This window comes from Spermophilus citellus (genome assembly GCF_964194105.1).
Source record: "Spermophilus citellus genome assembly, chromosome: 3".
In the NCBI taxonomy this organism is placed as follows: Eukaryota; Metazoa; Chordata; class Mammalia; order Rodentia; family Sciuridae; genus Spermophilus; species Spermophilus citellus.
Window position 1 is genome coordinate 187,380,094 of NC_138184.1, and position 18,319 is coordinate 187,398,412.

The 18,319-nt window shown below is 36.5% G+C and overlaps 1 protein-coding gene across 1 annotated transcript in view; it reads right to left on the reverse strand.

Moving 5' to 3' along the window:
- Positions 1-9,918: 9,918 nt before the first annotated feature.
- CFTR (CF transmembrane conductance regulator) overlaps positions 9,919-18,319 on the reverse strand; it is a gene marked incomplete at both ends in the record, with an annotated part of 159,650 nt that continues 151,249 nt past the window's right edge. The window contains 3 exons of the mRNA XM_081286845.1: positions 9,919-10,119; positions 11,317-11,422; positions 12,281-12,453. Coding sequence (XP_081142971.1) covers positions 9,919-10,119; positions 11,317-11,422; positions 12,281-12,453 — 480 coding nt within the window. The remainder of the gene's footprint in view (positions 10,120-11,316; positions 11,423-12,280; positions 12,454-18,319) is intronic.

Sequence of the window (18,319 nt, forward strand, 5' to 3'; positions counted from 1 at the left end):
GACAGGTACAAGTGACATAATTTATGGGAGAAAGGAGGACAAGAAATATTTGAAGAAATAATGACTGAGATTTTGCCTCAAATTCATGTCCAACAATCTCTGGGTATTGTGTCTCAGGACTTGTTCATTAGGCTGGCAGCAGAGAGGCAGAGGGAAACACAGGGAAAGATGGGAGCAAGTGCTCAAAGATTTACATTTTGATGTGAGCCACTGGTGTGTGTGCATCTTCTGGCTGTACTATTGGAATATTTTAATTCACTGGGAACATGCATTCTTGCTAATATTTTAGTAGTAGAAATCTGGTAATGAAACAAGCTTGGTGTATTCTGTTGCTGTTTCATTTTAAATTGAGCATTAAGGGAATGAATTGTTTTAGTTGTAACTCTGCCAATATGTCTATCTAGAGGCCTGTTGCCATTTCTGTCTTCAGGGAAATTTTTGTCCCCAAGAAAGGATAACAGATTGAGTTGGTGTAGTGTATTCTTGGTTATCAAAAAATACTCATGTAGCTTTGGGATTTTGAATTGGTGAATATTCATGATGTGTGGAAAAGCATGATACACACCACAATCTCAATCACACAAAATGGGATATTGTGTATATATGCACACAATCTAGAGGGACACGTCCAACTAAGCTTCTTGTGACTGGATGACTTTGTTCTTTGCTTGTGTTTTTTTTTTTCTGTAATGTACAATTTACTTTTAAAAAATAAAAATTATTTTAAAAACCTAAAAAAATAATTTATGTCCAACACCAAAATACAGATCCAGCAAGATCAAAGAACAGAAAGCTGGAAAAAGGCCCCAAACTAACACCTAGGCCTTCTATATTTAAACTGCAGAAAATCAAAGTAAAGACAAAATCTTGAAAGACACCAGAGGAAAAACAGTTTATCCATAAAAGGCCAAGGTAAGAATTATATCTAACTTCTCAGAAACCATGCAAATAAAAGAGTGGAACAAAATATGTAAAGTGTTGGAGAGGAAAAAGCTACCAACCTAGAATTCTGAACCTTATGAAATTATCCTTCAAGAGTAAAAGAGAACAAATTTTATTAGACAAACAAAAATTGAAGGAACTTATTGTCAGTAGCTCTACCTTGTAGGAAATGTTAAAAGAAGTTATGAAATTAATCTACATATAAAAGAGCAAACATAAGGGAATTAATAGTGAAGGAAAAATAATAAATATAATTTTCTTACTCTTAATTAATCTGATAGATAAGTTTGTTCAAAATAATAATCATAATAGCATATTCATATGTATATATGCACATATATAAATGAAATTGATAATAGCAATGATAAAGGAAACAGGAGGGAAGGTTTAGGAATCTTTCTTTTTTAAGGTACTTACACTATCTGTGAAGTGATATAGTGTTAAGGTGACGAAGATTAATTAAAAATACAAAACCTAGGGCAACTCTAAAAAGAAATAAAAAGTAAATAGAATTGTCATGCCAAGAAAGGAGAGAAAATAAAATCATATAAAATCCTAACAGAACCTCAAACTAACCCCCACCCCAAAAGGGGGGTGGTGGTGGAAACAAAAACAGGAACAAATATGGCCAAAAATAGTAAGTTTATCAATAATCACTTTAAATGTCAATGGTCTGCATATACCAATTAGAAGATGTATGGAAGTATGAGAAAAAGAGGAAAAAGGGAAAAACTGGGGAGTGATATTTGCCAAATTATATTATTATATTGTGTGCAGGTACAAATATGTAACAATGAATTGTACCATTATATACGATTCTAATGCACCAATAAAAATATGGAAATAAATAAAAAGAGATTGTCAGGGTGGATTCAGAATCAAAGCCTAGATACATGTTGTCTATGAGAAGACCACTTACATTAAAAGCCACATATAGATTAATCAAGAAATGAATGTAATTGTACCATGTTAACAGTCATCAAGAGAAATGGAAGTAGCTATATTAATTTCAAACAAAGCAGACTCAAATCAAGAAAGTCATTAGAGATGAAGGGGAGCATTACACAATAAAAATTGAATTAACAGTCCATGAAGACAACAATTTTAATGAGTATGCACATAACAACAGTACCAGAATTCATTAGGCAAAAACTGACAGAACTGTAAAGAAAATAGACAACTCTTACTATTAGTTTACAGTTAGAGATTTAATTGAAGGAGAACAAAGTCAGAGGATTGACATACCTGACTGACTTCCATGTCTGTGGCTTAAAAGATTGAGGGAGATTATGGCATTTGCTGGTAGGTGGATGGATATGGAGAATATTGTGCTAAGTGAAATAGGCCAAACACAGAAATTCAAAGGTGGAATGTTTGCTTGAATGAATGCAGAACCCAGAGTAAAATAAAGAAAAGCAGGAGGGAAAGATACATAAAGAACCCATCAAATACAATTTAATAGACAAGAGAAAGGAAGCCTAGTAGAGTTGAGTAAGGAGAAGGCATGGGGAGGATGGGAGGGAAAGGGAGTAGGGAAAAGGGGTGATCATGAACCAAAATTGGTTTCCATGCAAGTCCAAGTTTTTCAGGATGAAATAAAGTGCTATGTATAAGCATAAAGATCTAATATTTTTTTTAATTTTAAAGAAAAGAATTTAACAATTAAAGAACAAAAAGGTTGAGGCACCATCAGAACTTTAGTTGGCAAGTTCAGTCTCCCAACTCTGCGCTTTGCTCAAAAATTCTCCCTAACTCCACTCCTTTCCTTTCCTGCAGTCTCAGAGGAAATAATTCCTCCTTGGTGTGGAGGCAAATGCCTTCAATTGCATTTGATCCCACCATCCCCTCAGACCAGTGTTCATGTCTTGTTTCCCACCACTAGCATTCTACAGAGCTTCTCACTTTCATACTCAGCCATCCATTGACTCCTACCAGCTGAATTCTATGCTCACTCCTCTACACCAAGAGACTCTCAGTCAGGGTTCTTACAGTTGGACAGGAATGCATCAGCATCACCTGTGAGGGTCCTAAAACAGACCACTGCCTCACAAGTGGCGTTTGTGATTCAGTAGGTCAGGACAGGGTTCAAAACATACAATTCATACAAGTTCTCCAGAAAGGCAGACTATACTGGTCTGGGGACCACATTTTGAGATCCATTGCTCTTGATGATGACCAAAGACTACTTAGTAGCAAACCCTACCAGGATTTTTGAGGTGTTTAACTCCCCACATTGCTTTGACTTTCAAAATTCATAATCTCTATTATCTTGCTCCAGTCTTATCTCCTTTTACTTCTTCTAGTTATTCTCCAAACTGACTTAACTAGTCATTGCTTTATTTACATGCTAATGCCTTATGTTGTATTCTTTGTCTGGAGCACCCTTGTTCATCCCCTATTCATTCAGATATACAGTTCAAGTCTCAAAGTCTCATTCTAAATGCTACTTCCTATACAAAACTTTTCCTGAATAGCCCAATTTCTACCAAGTGATACTAACTACTTCCTCCTCTAATTCCTATGGCATTTTACTGGTATATATCTTCTTCAACGGCTTACCAAGGATTTTTTGAGCCTGAACTTTATACATGAGAAAGGTAACTCTTTTCAAATATTATAAAATTACAAGTACAAAATTACTCCCACAGTCTTGGAAAGTACTAAGGACAGAGAAGTTCTTTGAAATATTAGCTTGTGAGCCTCACAGTAAATCCATCTCTGGTCTCACTGCATCTTCCATTTCCCATTTTAGATTGTCCTTTACTGACATAGACATGTTTTTGCCTGACTATCTCTTTATCTCTGTCTCTCTCTATTTCTGTTTCCCTCTCCCTCTCCCCTACCCCTTCTCTCTCATTCCATTCCTGACTGATACTACCTATTAAGATTTGGATATGAGGTGTCTCCCACAGAGCCTGTGTGAATGTGGGAGTGAGATGACTGAACTGAGAGCTGTAACCTCATTAGTAGATTAATCCATTTGATGGCTTAATAATTCGAATGAATCACTAGATGGTAACTTTAGGCAGGTGGGGCATGGCCAGAGAGGGTGGATCACTGTGGATCTCTGGGGATTATATCTTGTTCCCTGGTTCCTCCTTCTTTGTCTCTGCTTCCAAGCTTCTGTGAGCTGAGTAGCTTTCCTCTCCCTCATCCTTCTGCAGGGAAAGTATTGTAGCACCTTGGGCCCAAAGCAATGGAGTCAGCCAATCATAGACTGAGACCTCTGAATCTGTGAGCCCCAAATAAAATGTTCTTCTTTTCAGTTGTTCTGTTTGGGTATTTTGGTGACATCAACAAAAAGCTGACTAACACAGATGTTGGTGTGGAGAAGTAGGGTCATTGATATGAATAACCTGACCATGTGTTGCAGAAGGTTTTGAAACTCTTTTCCAGGGAAGCCTGGAAGTTTGTAGATGCAGGCTAGAGAAGACTTACAATACCATAAGCAGAGCTTAATGAGTGATTCTGGTGGAAACTCAGAAGACAAAAATGCTGATAGGATGTGGACAGTAAAAATTGTGCTCCTGAGATTTCAGAGAGAAATGGGGACTCTATTGGATTAGAATAGAGGTCATTTATGTTATATCCTGTCTTGCGACTTTGTGTCATGGACTAATTGATATGACAGAGGAAATTTCAAAGGAGCACAACATTCACACAGTGGTATGGATATTGCTGGCAGCTTTTAGTTAGGTTTACTGTGAGAACTGGAAGAAGATAGCAGAGAATAAGAATTTTTAAAACTTGCAATTTGGCCAGAAAAGTGCACGTAAAATGGACCAAGGAAGGTGCGGTTGTTGAAGAGATCACCACTTCTCCTCAAGAGAAGTAAAGTACTTTGCACAAAAATAATAGGAAAAAATCTCTTAAGGGCAACTCAGGAATCAGCAAGACCACACACATTGCAGACTCAAGGGCATATAAGAGGAAATTCCTTTAAAAAGAGACCCTGGGATTTGTTTGCCCAGAATTCATCTCACCATTCTTAGATACCCACGCACTCAAAGGCCACTACAGCCATAGTCCAAGTGGGCCCGGCTACTGCTCAATCTGGTGGCAGGTCTTGGTGTCATATACATGACGCTGGTTTTGCAGAAATGCAGGATGCTGTAGTTAAGGTGTCATGGAGGCTTCCACTGAGATTTCAAAGGAAGACCTGGAAGGCCAGGCAAAGTGCAGTAGGGTCAGAATACCAGCAGGCAGCTCCTGGGGGGGCAATGCATAAAGTTTTGACAAGGAAGCCAAATTTGTAGTGGAGACTCCAAAGATTAAGAGATGTCAGTAATGTGGAAGGTCTGCCAAAGAAAGCTGCTGGATAAGGACAGAGCCAGCCTAAGAGATAGGCCACGTGGGCTGTAACTGGCAAGACCAAAGGGAAGAACTGCCCAAGAACTTTGGAAATCACATCTCATGTCTTTGTGCCCAGAGGCTAGACATGGAGCTACGGGACTTGTTTGCCCAGATGAAGTTCAGTCTTGCTTTGGTCCCATTCTTTCTTTCTCTGCCACCATTTATCCCTTTTTGAATGGGAATGTTTACTCTGCCATTTTATTTATTGAATAAATGTAACTTGCTTTTGATTTTTTTATGGGGGCTCACAGCCAAAATTGTACCTGGATTCTCAGAAGAGACTTCAGACTTGTACTTTTGGGCAATGCTGGAACTGTTAAAACTATGGGAATTCTTAGAGATGAACTACATGCATTTTTGCATTGTGAAATGGACCTAAACTTTTGGGAGCCAGGGGTGGAATGTTATGATTTGGATATGAGGTGTTGCCCAAAACTCCTGTGTTAATGTGGGAGGTAAAATTGTTGGATCATGAGAGCTGTAACTTTATCCATGGATTAATTCATTTGTGGTTTACTAATTTGAGTGGATCACTGGGGGTTAACTGTAGTCAGCTGGGGCATGGCTGGAGGAGCTGAACCACTGGGCATGCTATGGGGGTTATATTGTGCCTCCCTGGCTCCTCCCACTCCCTTTCTGCTTCTCCATCACCCCGAACTGAGCAGCTTTCCCCACCCCACCCTTCCACTTTGCTGTGCTGCCTTACCTCAGGTCCAGAGCAATGGAGTTGGCCAACCATGAGCTGAGACCTCTGAAACTGTGAGTCCAAAATAAACTTTTCCTATTTTAAGTTATTCTGGTTCCATATTTTGGTCACACACTGATGAAAAGGTAACCAACACACTGCCTGATCTGACTTCAAGACTTACTATAAAAATATAGTACTAAAGACATTATGGTACCAGGAAAAAAATGACAAATAGATTAATGGAACCAAATAAGAGTCCAGAAATAGATTTGCACAAACATAATCACCTGATCTTTGACAAAGAAATAAAGATAATACCATGATGAAAAGATGATTTTTTTTCACTAAATGATGCTAAATAACCTGAGCATCATAAACCAAAGAGTCTAGATATAGACCTTAAGTCCTTCATGGAAATTTAAAAAATGAACCATTGATCAAAATACAAAATGCATGAGTATAAATTTTCTGGAAGACAATGGAAGAGAATCCCTACATGACCTTTGGTATGTCAATAATTTCTTAGATGAAATATCACAGCCAAATTCCTGGAAAAAAATAATGAATAAACTGTGATTCATTAAAATTAAAATTTTGTTTTGCAAAAGACAAAGTCAAGAGGATGAAAAAACAGGTCATATACTGAGAAAATATTTCCAAAACACATATCTGATAAAGAGCTGTTATCCAAAATACACAAAGAACTCTTCAACTTCAACAATAAGAAAACAAACAACCCAATTGTAACATGGGCCAAGAAACCTTAATGGGCACCCCACCAAAAAAGATAAACAGCAGGCAAATAAGCACAAGAAGATGCTCCAGATCACATGTCATCAGGGAAATGCAAATTAAAACAACAATGAGATACCATTACACACCTATATCCAGGTTAAATTCCAAAAACATTAACAGTGCCAAATACTAGCAAAGATATGGAGCAATAGAAACTCTCACTCATTATTGGTGGGAATGCAAAATGGTAAGCCACTCACAAAAAGCTAAACATATTTATATTATATGATTTATAAACATGCTCCTTGTTAGTTAGCCAAAGTTGAAACTTACATTCACATAAAAACCCAAACATAGTTGTTTTGGCAGCCTTTTTAAAATTGCCAAAATGAATAAGAATAAACTAAGACAAACCAAGATGCCCTTCAGTAGGTGAATGGATGAACTGTGGTATATCCAAACAATGGAATATTATTGAGCAGGAATAATAAATGAGCTATCAGGTCACAAAACAACATGGAGGTAGATTAAATGCATATTACTAGGTGAAAGAAGACACTCAGAAGAGGCCACACACTGCATTACTGAATGTCTAGATGACACTCTAGAAAAGGCAAAGGCATTAAGGTAGTGAAAACATCAGAAGTTGTTAGGAGTTAGGTCAGGGGAAGGGAGGGATGAATAGTGATGGCACAGAGGATTTTTAAGCCAGCAAAATCACTCTATAAAACGCTACACTAAAAGTAAAAGCGTGACACTGCACATTATTAGAAATTTGTCAAAACTCATAAAAAAGTACAACACCAAGAAGGAAGTCTACATGTAAACCATGGGTGATAATAATGTATCAATATAGATTTACTAATTGAAAAAATTGTAACACACTGGTGTGGGAAGTATTAACAGTTGGTTCTATAAATCATTTGCATTCTATAAGCTTCCATTTTAAAACAAAATTAACTTCAAAAGTGTCATAAGTCATTAAAATAGGGACATGGAAAGATACTCATATACCATGTTCATCGAATTAGTATTCACTGTATCCAAAAGGTAGAAGCATCGCAAGTGTCCATCTACACAGAATGCATAAGCAAAATATGATATGTATATTGTATAAAATGATATGTATAATGAATATTATTCAGGTTTTAAAAGAATAATAAGTTCTGTCATATAAAATAACAGGGATGATCCTTGAAGACATTATGCTAATTGAAATAAGCCAAATGCAATAGGATTAATGTATGTTTGCACCCCTAGAGTAGTCAAACATCACACACATAGATAGCACAATCATGGTTTCCATGGTTGGGTGGAAGGGAGAGTTATTGTCTAATGGACTTTTTTATTGTAAGGATTTTCAGTTTTTTGAGTTAAAAACTATTCTGTAGATTTATGATGGTGGTTATTTGTGCAACAATGTGAATTCACAAAATATCTCCAACCTGTATTTTAACATGTTTAAAATGGTACATTTTATGCTATGTATATTTTACCACAATTTAAAAAGACAACTTCATAATTTGTGTGCTAATTCATGTGAGATTATACAAGTTTATCTAATATATATTTAAATTAAAAATATAAAAATAAAATATATAAATAACTATCTAAAAGAAAGACTCAAAGTTTTATGTTCCATGAAGAGACTGGAGTAAGAGTTTGAAGAGATATGATTAATAAACACATCTGAGAATAGATGAGTTTCACACAAATATAAGAATTTTATTGACAATATGACATTTTCTTACAGTAATAAATATTGCAATCTTCTTGAGGGTTAGTTTGGAGTCGGGAAGTCAGTGTGCCCTTGGTAAAAACAATCAGATTTCTGGTACCACCTGCATCAGAAGGCACCTGTGTGTGGGTGGAGACTCACACAGATATGTGAAACATCTGCATCTGTTTCTCTCTACACCACAAAAGTGATGCATGGGCCCCTGATCCACATCACCCTAGGTCCCCCCCACCTCAGTGTTAACATATCATAAAAAGAGCTGGTGCCATAAAAAGTTAACATTTCAAATATAAAAAATTCTTTTATACAAATATAATTCATAATATAATCATTCTTAAAATACAGCATTGTTATATATGAGTTTGAAACATTATTAAAATAAATATTTCCTAGAGAAAATTTCATTTGCATCACAAAATTATAAAATAGAAGCATATAAAACTATTTCATGATTTTAATCTTCTTCGGGGTGTCTCCTATTTTCTCTCCCACTCAGTGTAGACAGTATGAAGCACGCAAAGCTGGCCTTGAAACACACAATATCTATAGGCTGGGATTTCATGTGCACCTCTCTATAGCGCCCATGGATTATCTACCAATGGGCTCTGTATCTGGAGCGTCTGTGGTACGCAGGGTGTTTCTGCACCATTTTGCACTCACAAGCTTTTCTAGCTGTCTTCCAGGTCAGAGGTCCTAAGACCTCAGTATTCTCAGGTGTAGGAGAGGCATGTCAATTTCCACATCAAGGGATCCATCTCATCCCTGACATGGGACTACAACAGTCCTTATCTAGGTAAAGAATGTAATCTGATACTCTGAAATATTTAAGTGTTTGGTAGATACAGATGGTACTAACCCTGATTCCCAGGATCTGGAAGTTTCTTTCTTGACCAATCATTGGATATTGAATGGAACATAACTTAATGAGCTCTCTTGTGACTCCTGCAGTATTCTAAAACTTGCTTGGAAATGAGACAGCTAGAATGCTTAGCAGACAATATATTTGTCTAAATATCTTAGAGAGGGGAGAGAAAAAGGGATATAAATTATATAATCCACTAAAATTTCCAGTTATCATTATTTAATCATATCTCTAAGAAGTATGATTTCAGTTCTTTGTTAATACAAATTAACCAGTTTCACTAAACGGTAAGGTGAACAACGAGGCTGGTTGATATTTAGCTGCCGTTCCAACAACTACCAAAAGGCAAGTGTTTTCAGGAAAACCTGTCTTGCAAAATACAAGTGGTAAAACTTCAAGAATTTGAAGTACCTTTCACACAATTTGATGACTGTAGGAAGCCATTTATCCAGACCTATATGAATGCCCTCAAGTCCTCTTAACCAAAATGTTTCATTTTTTTAAAGCATTCTCATCCTTGCTTTCTAAGGCTAAGGCAGCTGATTTCTGCTCCAGTTCCATCAGTAGATGTCCCATGTCATCATCATTTTTAATTGCTCTCTAGAGCCTTGTTTCTTGGACCTCTTCTTCTGTCTCCTCCTTCAGAGAAGCAATTTGGGACCGAGACTTGTGCTTGCTGGAGTTGCGGTGGGGGAAGAGCTTCATCCTGTCCGAGGAGCTGATCGCCTGTCGAAAGAGGCTCTTCTCACTCAGAAGCTTCTGGATGGAATCATACTGCCGCACTTTGTTCTCTTCTATGACCTGGGGAAGTGGTCATTAGTGAGATCTCAGACAGGAGTCAGGTCACACCAGAGCAGGGACAGAAACTGGCAAAGGCTCAAAGGAAAATAAAAGCTAAAAGAAAACACAGTGTCCAGAGCCTGGCATTTTGAACAATCAGGGACATCATTTAATTATTACATTTTCTTGATTTAAGGAGCTCCTACCATCTGTGAAATTAACTGTAATTTTCTATGGAGCAGCTGGAACTTCTTAAAAATTAGTATAGTACTGAGCAATGCACTTCTTAAAAGAACTTTAGATGAATTGAGGGTGCTTTGAAAACAAGAAAGATTTATCAGAGATTCTTTACATACTTTGTAAGTGAGTTAAATGCACAGCACCATAAAATACCAAACTTCTTCAACAGTGGACCTGAAGCTTAACAATTCCAAATTGGTCAGGATTTGCCTGAGTTTAATATGCTGCTGTTGCATGTTAAAGTGAACTCAAGGCCAGAGAATAGAGGGCCTAACCCAACCTGAACTTGTCTATGAAAGACAGAGGTTGTCTGCTCCCTAAATTGTCATTTTCAAGCTTTTTAATAATAATGATAATAAAAACTCACTAGTAAGGAGAGTATTTTACCTCCTGAGGGCTCAAAAATGACATGATATATTATCCTCAGAACTTCCTTGTGACTAAACCCAAGAGAATTTGTAAACAACACTTGACGGGCATCTGTGACAGTTTTGGAAGCACGTTGAGAAGGGGATTGAGAAAGGCACCCTGAGCCCTAAATATAATCAGAGAAATAAGTCTCTCAACTACCACACTAAAACCATAAATCAGATTATAAGACAAACAGGCCTGTCCCCATCCTATCCAAGGGAGATTGTTATTGAAAGAGTCAGAAAGACTTTTTATTTTTTAATGGTAGAGTGCTTTTCATGAGTTGGTCTCTAGTTAAAGGCCTCAAAAAGCATAGGTATCAGATTTATTAATTAACGTAACTTGGTCACATGCCATTGTTTTAGGAGTACTGAATTTCAACCTCAACTCATAGCTCAACTCACAGTGAAAAACTTGTGCAGCTATTTTGAGTGAAGTCTGAGGGATTTTTTGACACATGTTTTAAGTAAGAACTTGTACACTGTTGCAATTTGCAGTATCACATGCAAGATTGTTATCAAGAATTACGAGAGAAATGAGATCTTAAGTAAATGTATAAAGACTCACCAAAAATCGTTGACATTCCAACATTGCTTCTATTCTGTGTTCACAGAGGATTACTGTGCAATCAGCGAATGCTTGTTTCAGAGTTCTTCGAATTATTTGGTATGTTCTAGAAAAGAAAGAAAATACCACATACAGAATGTTTGCATACCACTTCACAGAATATGGAAAATGTGCCTTTATCTTTGATAACATGCCTATTATTCAATCAATGTAGTTCTTTAAATCACTTTTTTTTTTCTGATACCAGGGATTGAGCCCAGGGCTGTTTAACCACTGGGCTGTATCCCCATCCTTTTTTTTTTTTTTTTGAGACAGGGTGTTATTAAGTTGCTTAGGGTCTCATTAAGTTACTGGGGGTGGCTTTGAACTTGTGATCCTCCTGCCTCAGCCTCATAAGCCACTGGGATTACAGGTAAGCACCACCAAGCCTGACTAAATCACTTCTTTCTTTCAATACTTTTAATATAGCACTGGTCTAGAGTTAACTACAATCAGCTTTCCAACTACATGGGTAGATGTTAAAGTACCCATAAGTAAATAGGACAAATATTTTGAAGAAAATTTCATAAATAAGTGATTTTTCATTGTTAGAATCAACAGCAGTTCTTCATTTTTTGCATTAAAATATTTATGGTATAAATGGGATAAAGGAAAAAAGTCATAAGGATCAGAGTAGGACCATGTCTCTAATAATTCATCTTGTGTTGACAAGATGGAAGTGTTTGTATGAAATTCCAAATCACATTTATAAGAGAACCCAGAGTTCTTATCAAGGAAATAAGCATTTGTGCTCACACCAAATAGTGACTTTTCCATTGGGCAATTATTTAATATTGGGGGGAGGGGGGTTCCCCACTTGCAGACATGGCAACCTTATGGGAATTTGTATACATCTGATACAAAGGTAGCTCTCAATGATTCTATTCCCACAGTGTTATTAAGGATCAGGGTTTCTGAAACTCACATGGGATCCAAGTGAGCACTGGGTTCATCAAGCAGTAGGATCTTTGCCTTACTGAGAACAGATCTGGCCAAGCACATCAACTGCTTGTGGCCATGGCTTAACACATAACCCCCATCCAGAAGGACAAAGTCGAGCTTCCCAGGAAACTGCTCTATCACAGATCTGAGTCCAACCTGCAGGAAAGAGAGAAAACACTGTTTTGAAAGGGTCCTTGAGACAATACAGGGCTAAAAATCTCCCAAGTGTTTGAAAATATAAAAATACACATGAGAGTTCTGAAAGCTTCAGTTTCATATCAACTCCACCCGAACTCACACTATTTGGGTCTGATTGACCAAAAGTCTATTTATAATCTTGGCAGCAATAAAGGATCACTTGAACACTTGTTTGAGCCTGGTACCACCTTCATTCAAGAACATTTCAGTGAGTACCTACTTAAGGTCCAGGTACTCTCACAAGCACTGAGGAAATAATAAATGGCAGATGGCTCCTTCAGGGCTCAGGATTTATTAAATTGTATATTCTAATTACAACACAATTGAATACATGCTGGGAAAGATGATATGTACAGAAATCAGTTATTCACTCTATCATGGCATCCCTGTGCAGCTAGTCCTATAGAGGATAAAAGACAGCATAAAGGGTTAGAAGGTTTGACATGACATGGATGCCACCTTGCATTTCCACTCTGCCATAAAAGGGAATAAAAGATTTTTAAAATTACATGCAGCAATTTACTACTCATCTCTTTAATTCATAAAAACCATAAGAAAAAAAAACGCCTACTTGGAAAAACAAATGAGGTATAAAAACCCATCCTATCAAAATAAGACAAAAAATATTGAAGTCTTGGATCATATCGGTTTTTTGAATAAATGTACATTAAATGTTTCTTCACTGCCAAGTATTGCTGAGGATAAGGGACCTAAGATACAGAGATGATTGTCTCCTACCCTTGAGGAATCTGGAATTTGGTATGAGGAGCAAGATATGTCAACACCTAACTATAATACAGGCAAAATGATATAATGGTCTTAAGAAAAAATTTCATGTTTTCAGAGATGAAACCATAAATGCCCCACATTGCTGTTTATTCAACAAAGTCTGTGTGCTCATGATGTGTATTGCTGGTGATACTGCTTTCCCTGAGTAATTTCTCATTAAGACAATCTCAATTTGTGAGAATTCATTAAAGGTTGAAAAGGGTTTCTGAGATTGTAGGCAATGTAAACATGTTAATTAGACAAAGATGATTACTCTGATGTATTTCTTTTTTTTTTCAAAGATAGAGTGAGAGGGGGACAGAGAGAGAGAGAGAGAGAGAGAGAGAGAGAGAGAGAGAGAGAGAGAGAGAGAGAATTTTAACATTTATTTATTTTTTTCTTAGTTCTCGGCGGACACAACATCTTTGTTTGTATGTGGTGCTGAGGATCGAACCCGGGCCGCACGCATGCCAGGAGAGCGCGCTACCACTTGAGCCACATCCCCAGCCCACTCTGATGTATTTCTGCAGGCTCCAACATAAAACTACTTTGGGGTGCAAGTATCTAAGAACATGAATAAAGTATATTAGGCAGTTACAGGACCTGTATTCTTTCTGTCTGCCACATCTTGCTTTTTATTGCTTCTGCCTGTGAATCTGATATGGTCTTTTCCTCTTAAAATAAAAGCAAAATCCTCATTTGCCACCAGGGTCTCCTTTGGCAATCATTCAATATTTACCCACTTTGTCATCCAGATATTTCAAAAATTTAGTATGTATATGTTGCCCTATACCACAGAAGATTTTCCTTTCTGAAACATTTTGCCTTGGCATCTGAGAAATTACACCATGGTCATTTCTTATTATTATGTGTGGACAACTTTCTCTTTTTCTGTCCCTGGAATATTAATTTCCATCCCAACTTGCCCGATTCTCCTCTAAGATTTCAGTCATTTTCAGGGTATTGATAAGCTAACAATTTTCACATATTTATCTGCAGTCTTGGACTTTATCCAAATACTTCTAAAATCCTTCTCTTCCATGCCACCTCTGTTACAGTGACCTAGTCTGGACCATCATAATTTCTTCAGCATCACACCACAAATGTCAATTGATTGAATTATCAATCCATCATGTGAACACTCCAGAAATCTCCCTAAGATGCAGGTTTGACCATAATTTTCTCTGTCTTAAATCCTACAGTAGTTGTCTTTTTAGCAGAATAAAATATAAGGATCTCACATGGCACACAAGGCATCCAGAATAAAGCCTTCTCTACACTTGTTCCAGCAGAACCAGTTTTTAGTTTCCTATAACCTTGATATTCTCAGGTTTGTGCTATTGCTTAATCTAAAGTAATACCCCTTATCATCCCTTAGGGCACCCAGGCATCTACTTATGATAGTATTCGTGCAACTTTTCTTGTAAGACAGTAAGCTTCTTGAAGGTAGAAAATGAGCTCTTCAGCTCAGCTCACTGTCAGCCTCAACACATTTACTCATTCATTCAACAAATATGTACTGAGCTCCCAGAATTCCTCATCCAAACTAAACAGAGATTTGATGAAACAAAACTTAAGGGTGAATGGATGAGTGTTGGTTTCAGCTCTGCTATACGTAGTGTGATCTAAAACTTATCAATTTGCTTGTAAGTCTTGTAAGACTTGATAAACCCCCCAAAACAAATTATAAAAATAGAAGTTACCTAAAACTGATAGAGAAGTTGTTACTTTATTTCAGATCAATAAATAGGTGTTTAGTCAGTAGGATTTGAAGCTTTATTTATATATTTATGTATTTACATATGAATGGGTATTTTTTGTAGACAAACAACAAGGAAACTAATGGTTAAAGACTGAAGCAGAGAAATGAAACAGAATTGGTTTTGAACTTCCACTTATTTGCTCACAATGTGAGGCATGTTATTTTGTTATTTACCTTGCATGTAAAAAGGTGTAAATAATAGTATTGATCATGAAGTGTTATTATGATTAACTGGGCTTATTGGTGGAAAGAGGCTTCTACAGAGTATAGCGCACATGAGCTGTGGTTACCTAACCTATGGCAACTACTAGCAGAGCCTGGAAAATCCCAAGAATGCAGGCTCTGGAGAAGAAACACTACATTAGTGTGACAATGAGGTTCCAAGGTTTTCTCTTCACAAGTGGCCTCAAAAAGTAAGTTAGCAGAAACTACTACAACAGTATTCAGTTAAATCATGCCCATAGTAAGGAGCTGGAATTTGGGTAAATGTGGAGTTGTCTCTCTCTAGATTCACATAGATCATATACTAATTTCCTAACGCCACACTAGAAAAGCTATTTTACTATGCTATACTTTGTACTTGCCTGTGGTAAAAGATGATCAAAGTATGTTCTTTACTACAAGTAAATAATACTTAAACATATATCACTGTCAATATTTAGAGAACATAATTTTAAAAATGAATGTTAGGGAAGACTGCCCAATCTAGGTATTGTGCAACAATACTATCTCAGTATTTTGTTCACTGTGAAGGACAGGAAAAATCTTTTAGAATCATTGTTACCAGAGAAGTCAACATAATTTAGTGACAACTTTTTGCAGTTAATAAACATTGAGATTCTATTTTCTGCCAAATACCGTGATAGACTTTGGAGAGAAAATAAGAAACAAGATAGACTGGCAATTGGTTTGAAAAGATACAAAGATAGTGCTGATAAGAATGGTTTGAATGTGTTTACTGGTCATCTGAATTTAAATGACTGCTTAATCTTGTATTTCTTCAATAGACTCTTAATAAGAGTTTATTAAATTTGAGATACTATGACAACCTGGGAATTCAAAGATCAATAACACTAGGACCTACTTTGAAGAAACACATAGTCTGAATGAGGAGAAAAATAATTAGTGTGAAATTACTGTTCAAGAATTATGGGCAAAGAACAATATGGGCAAACAAGACTGAAATGGAAATTATTATACAGGTTATTAATTTAGTGATATTTAACAGCAGAATCACCCTCTCTCTCACACACACATGCACACACATTTATGCATGTATAATGCATGCATAAACAAACCTCTATTCCAATGTCATCTTTTTAATACTATCATTACGAATGATTTTACAAATGGTTAAAAATAAATATAAACTTTAGCTTAATTCTTCCCAAGCCAAGATGAATTCAAAACAATTAGAATCTAGAAGTTTTCAATTATTTTCATTCTACCCAACACAGCTTTAAAAATAAATACATACATACACACATCAATAAGGAGCCATACATCAAAAGAACTTTCTAAGTTATAGTTACCAACTAAGTATATGTGCTGATAAATTAGCAAAAAGTACTACAATAGTATTCAGTTAAACCATGCCAATAGTAACAGGGTTACTACTGAACTGAACTACTAAATTACATGTACTTCCCAAACTCCTATTAATTAAGCAGTATTTTTTGAAATATCAAAAAAAAATGTTTAACAGTCTGTAAAGGACCGCGTATTTTATTCAAAATGTTTGCTTTTGCTATTGGTGCACACTGGAATGTTATTATGGAGCAAGAGGTTTCTCTTGTGTCAGGAACATTAAAAAAAAATCAGAAACATGAACTGAAATTTAACTGAAGGGTCCATTAGTGTTTATAAAAATAAACACTTTTAACTCTTTTTGATACTCCTTTTGTTCCTACTCTGCAGGCCTCCCTGGACAAAATTTTCACTGAAAAGGCCACTATTTTTGCTATTTAGCTTTCTTCTAAAATGGCTTACCAGACTATCAATGTATAAAGATGAAAGCTTCTATAAAGTAAGCTAAAAAGCAAATGATTACCACAAAAATAAATAAATAAATAAAAACTAACAGCCATAGTACTTAGATTATGAATAATGCTAACATGAAAAATAGCCTGGGACCCAGAAGTCAAGGCTGTGGCTCTGGTCCTGCATCTGCCAGCAATCCCAGCAAGACCCTTGAATTTCTCAAGGCTCAGGATACTCATCACTAAAGTAGGGATGATCATACTTGTTGCATATCAATCACAAAGCTGTTTCCATGTGAAATGGAAGAATTCTTTATACATTCATTCATTCATTCATTCAATTAATATTCATTGAACACTATCTATTTGTCCAACACTCCTTTTGATACTGGAAAAACCACACTGAATAGGATACAACATCTGACTCCGAGGAACTTTTGGTACCATGTAGGGTAGGTGGTCTGGACAAGATGAGAGGTAAATCTCTATCTGCTATGAGGAGTGCTATGAGATAGGTGGAGGTATAGAACATGCTTAGGAAAGGCTTCTCTCTTGGACCTGAAGCATGAAGGCAAATTTCTAGAAGAGATGTGTAAGGAGAGTCCTGAAATTAGGAGTAGAAAGAGGCCACAAAGGGCTGGGTGGGTTTCCTAGGTACACAAAACAGCACGTGAAAAAGCCCCTGGAGATCAGAGTGTACTCAGTGCTTTAAAGAATCCAGAGAAATTCAGAATAGCTGAATCATGGAAAGCAGGCCTCATTGGAAAGCAAAATTAGAGAGGCAAAGACCGTACCATAGAGGTCCCTGTAATCCACTTTAAACAGTATAGACTTGGTCCTGCAGGCAATAAGGATCCATATATATGAAGGAAAGAGACAAGTAGTCAGAAGTAGGGTTTAGAAAGTTCACCAGGGCTGCAAAGTGGATGGAGCTGCAGTCTAATGAATAAACCAGATTCCAGGGTCTTGTCCAGTTTCTGGTCTGACACATCCAAAAATGTTACTGTTTGCACATAATAATATGATCAACCATATAGGACTAAAACTTGGGCCTTATAATCTTTAAATTTCAATCCTTTTTCTGCTTCTCTGGGCTACTGCTTATTTGCTGCCTTTGGGCTTCTTGGACAAAAATGTGTCACTAAAACTCAAAGCATATCACATTAAGATTAGGATATCATCATCGTCTTTGCTTATGAATAGCAAATTATTTAATAAAAGAATATCAGCAAAAAGACAAACCTAAATATGAACAATCAAATAAAAATGTGAACATGTAAATATCTATATTGTAGGAGTACTTTTAAGTTTTAAC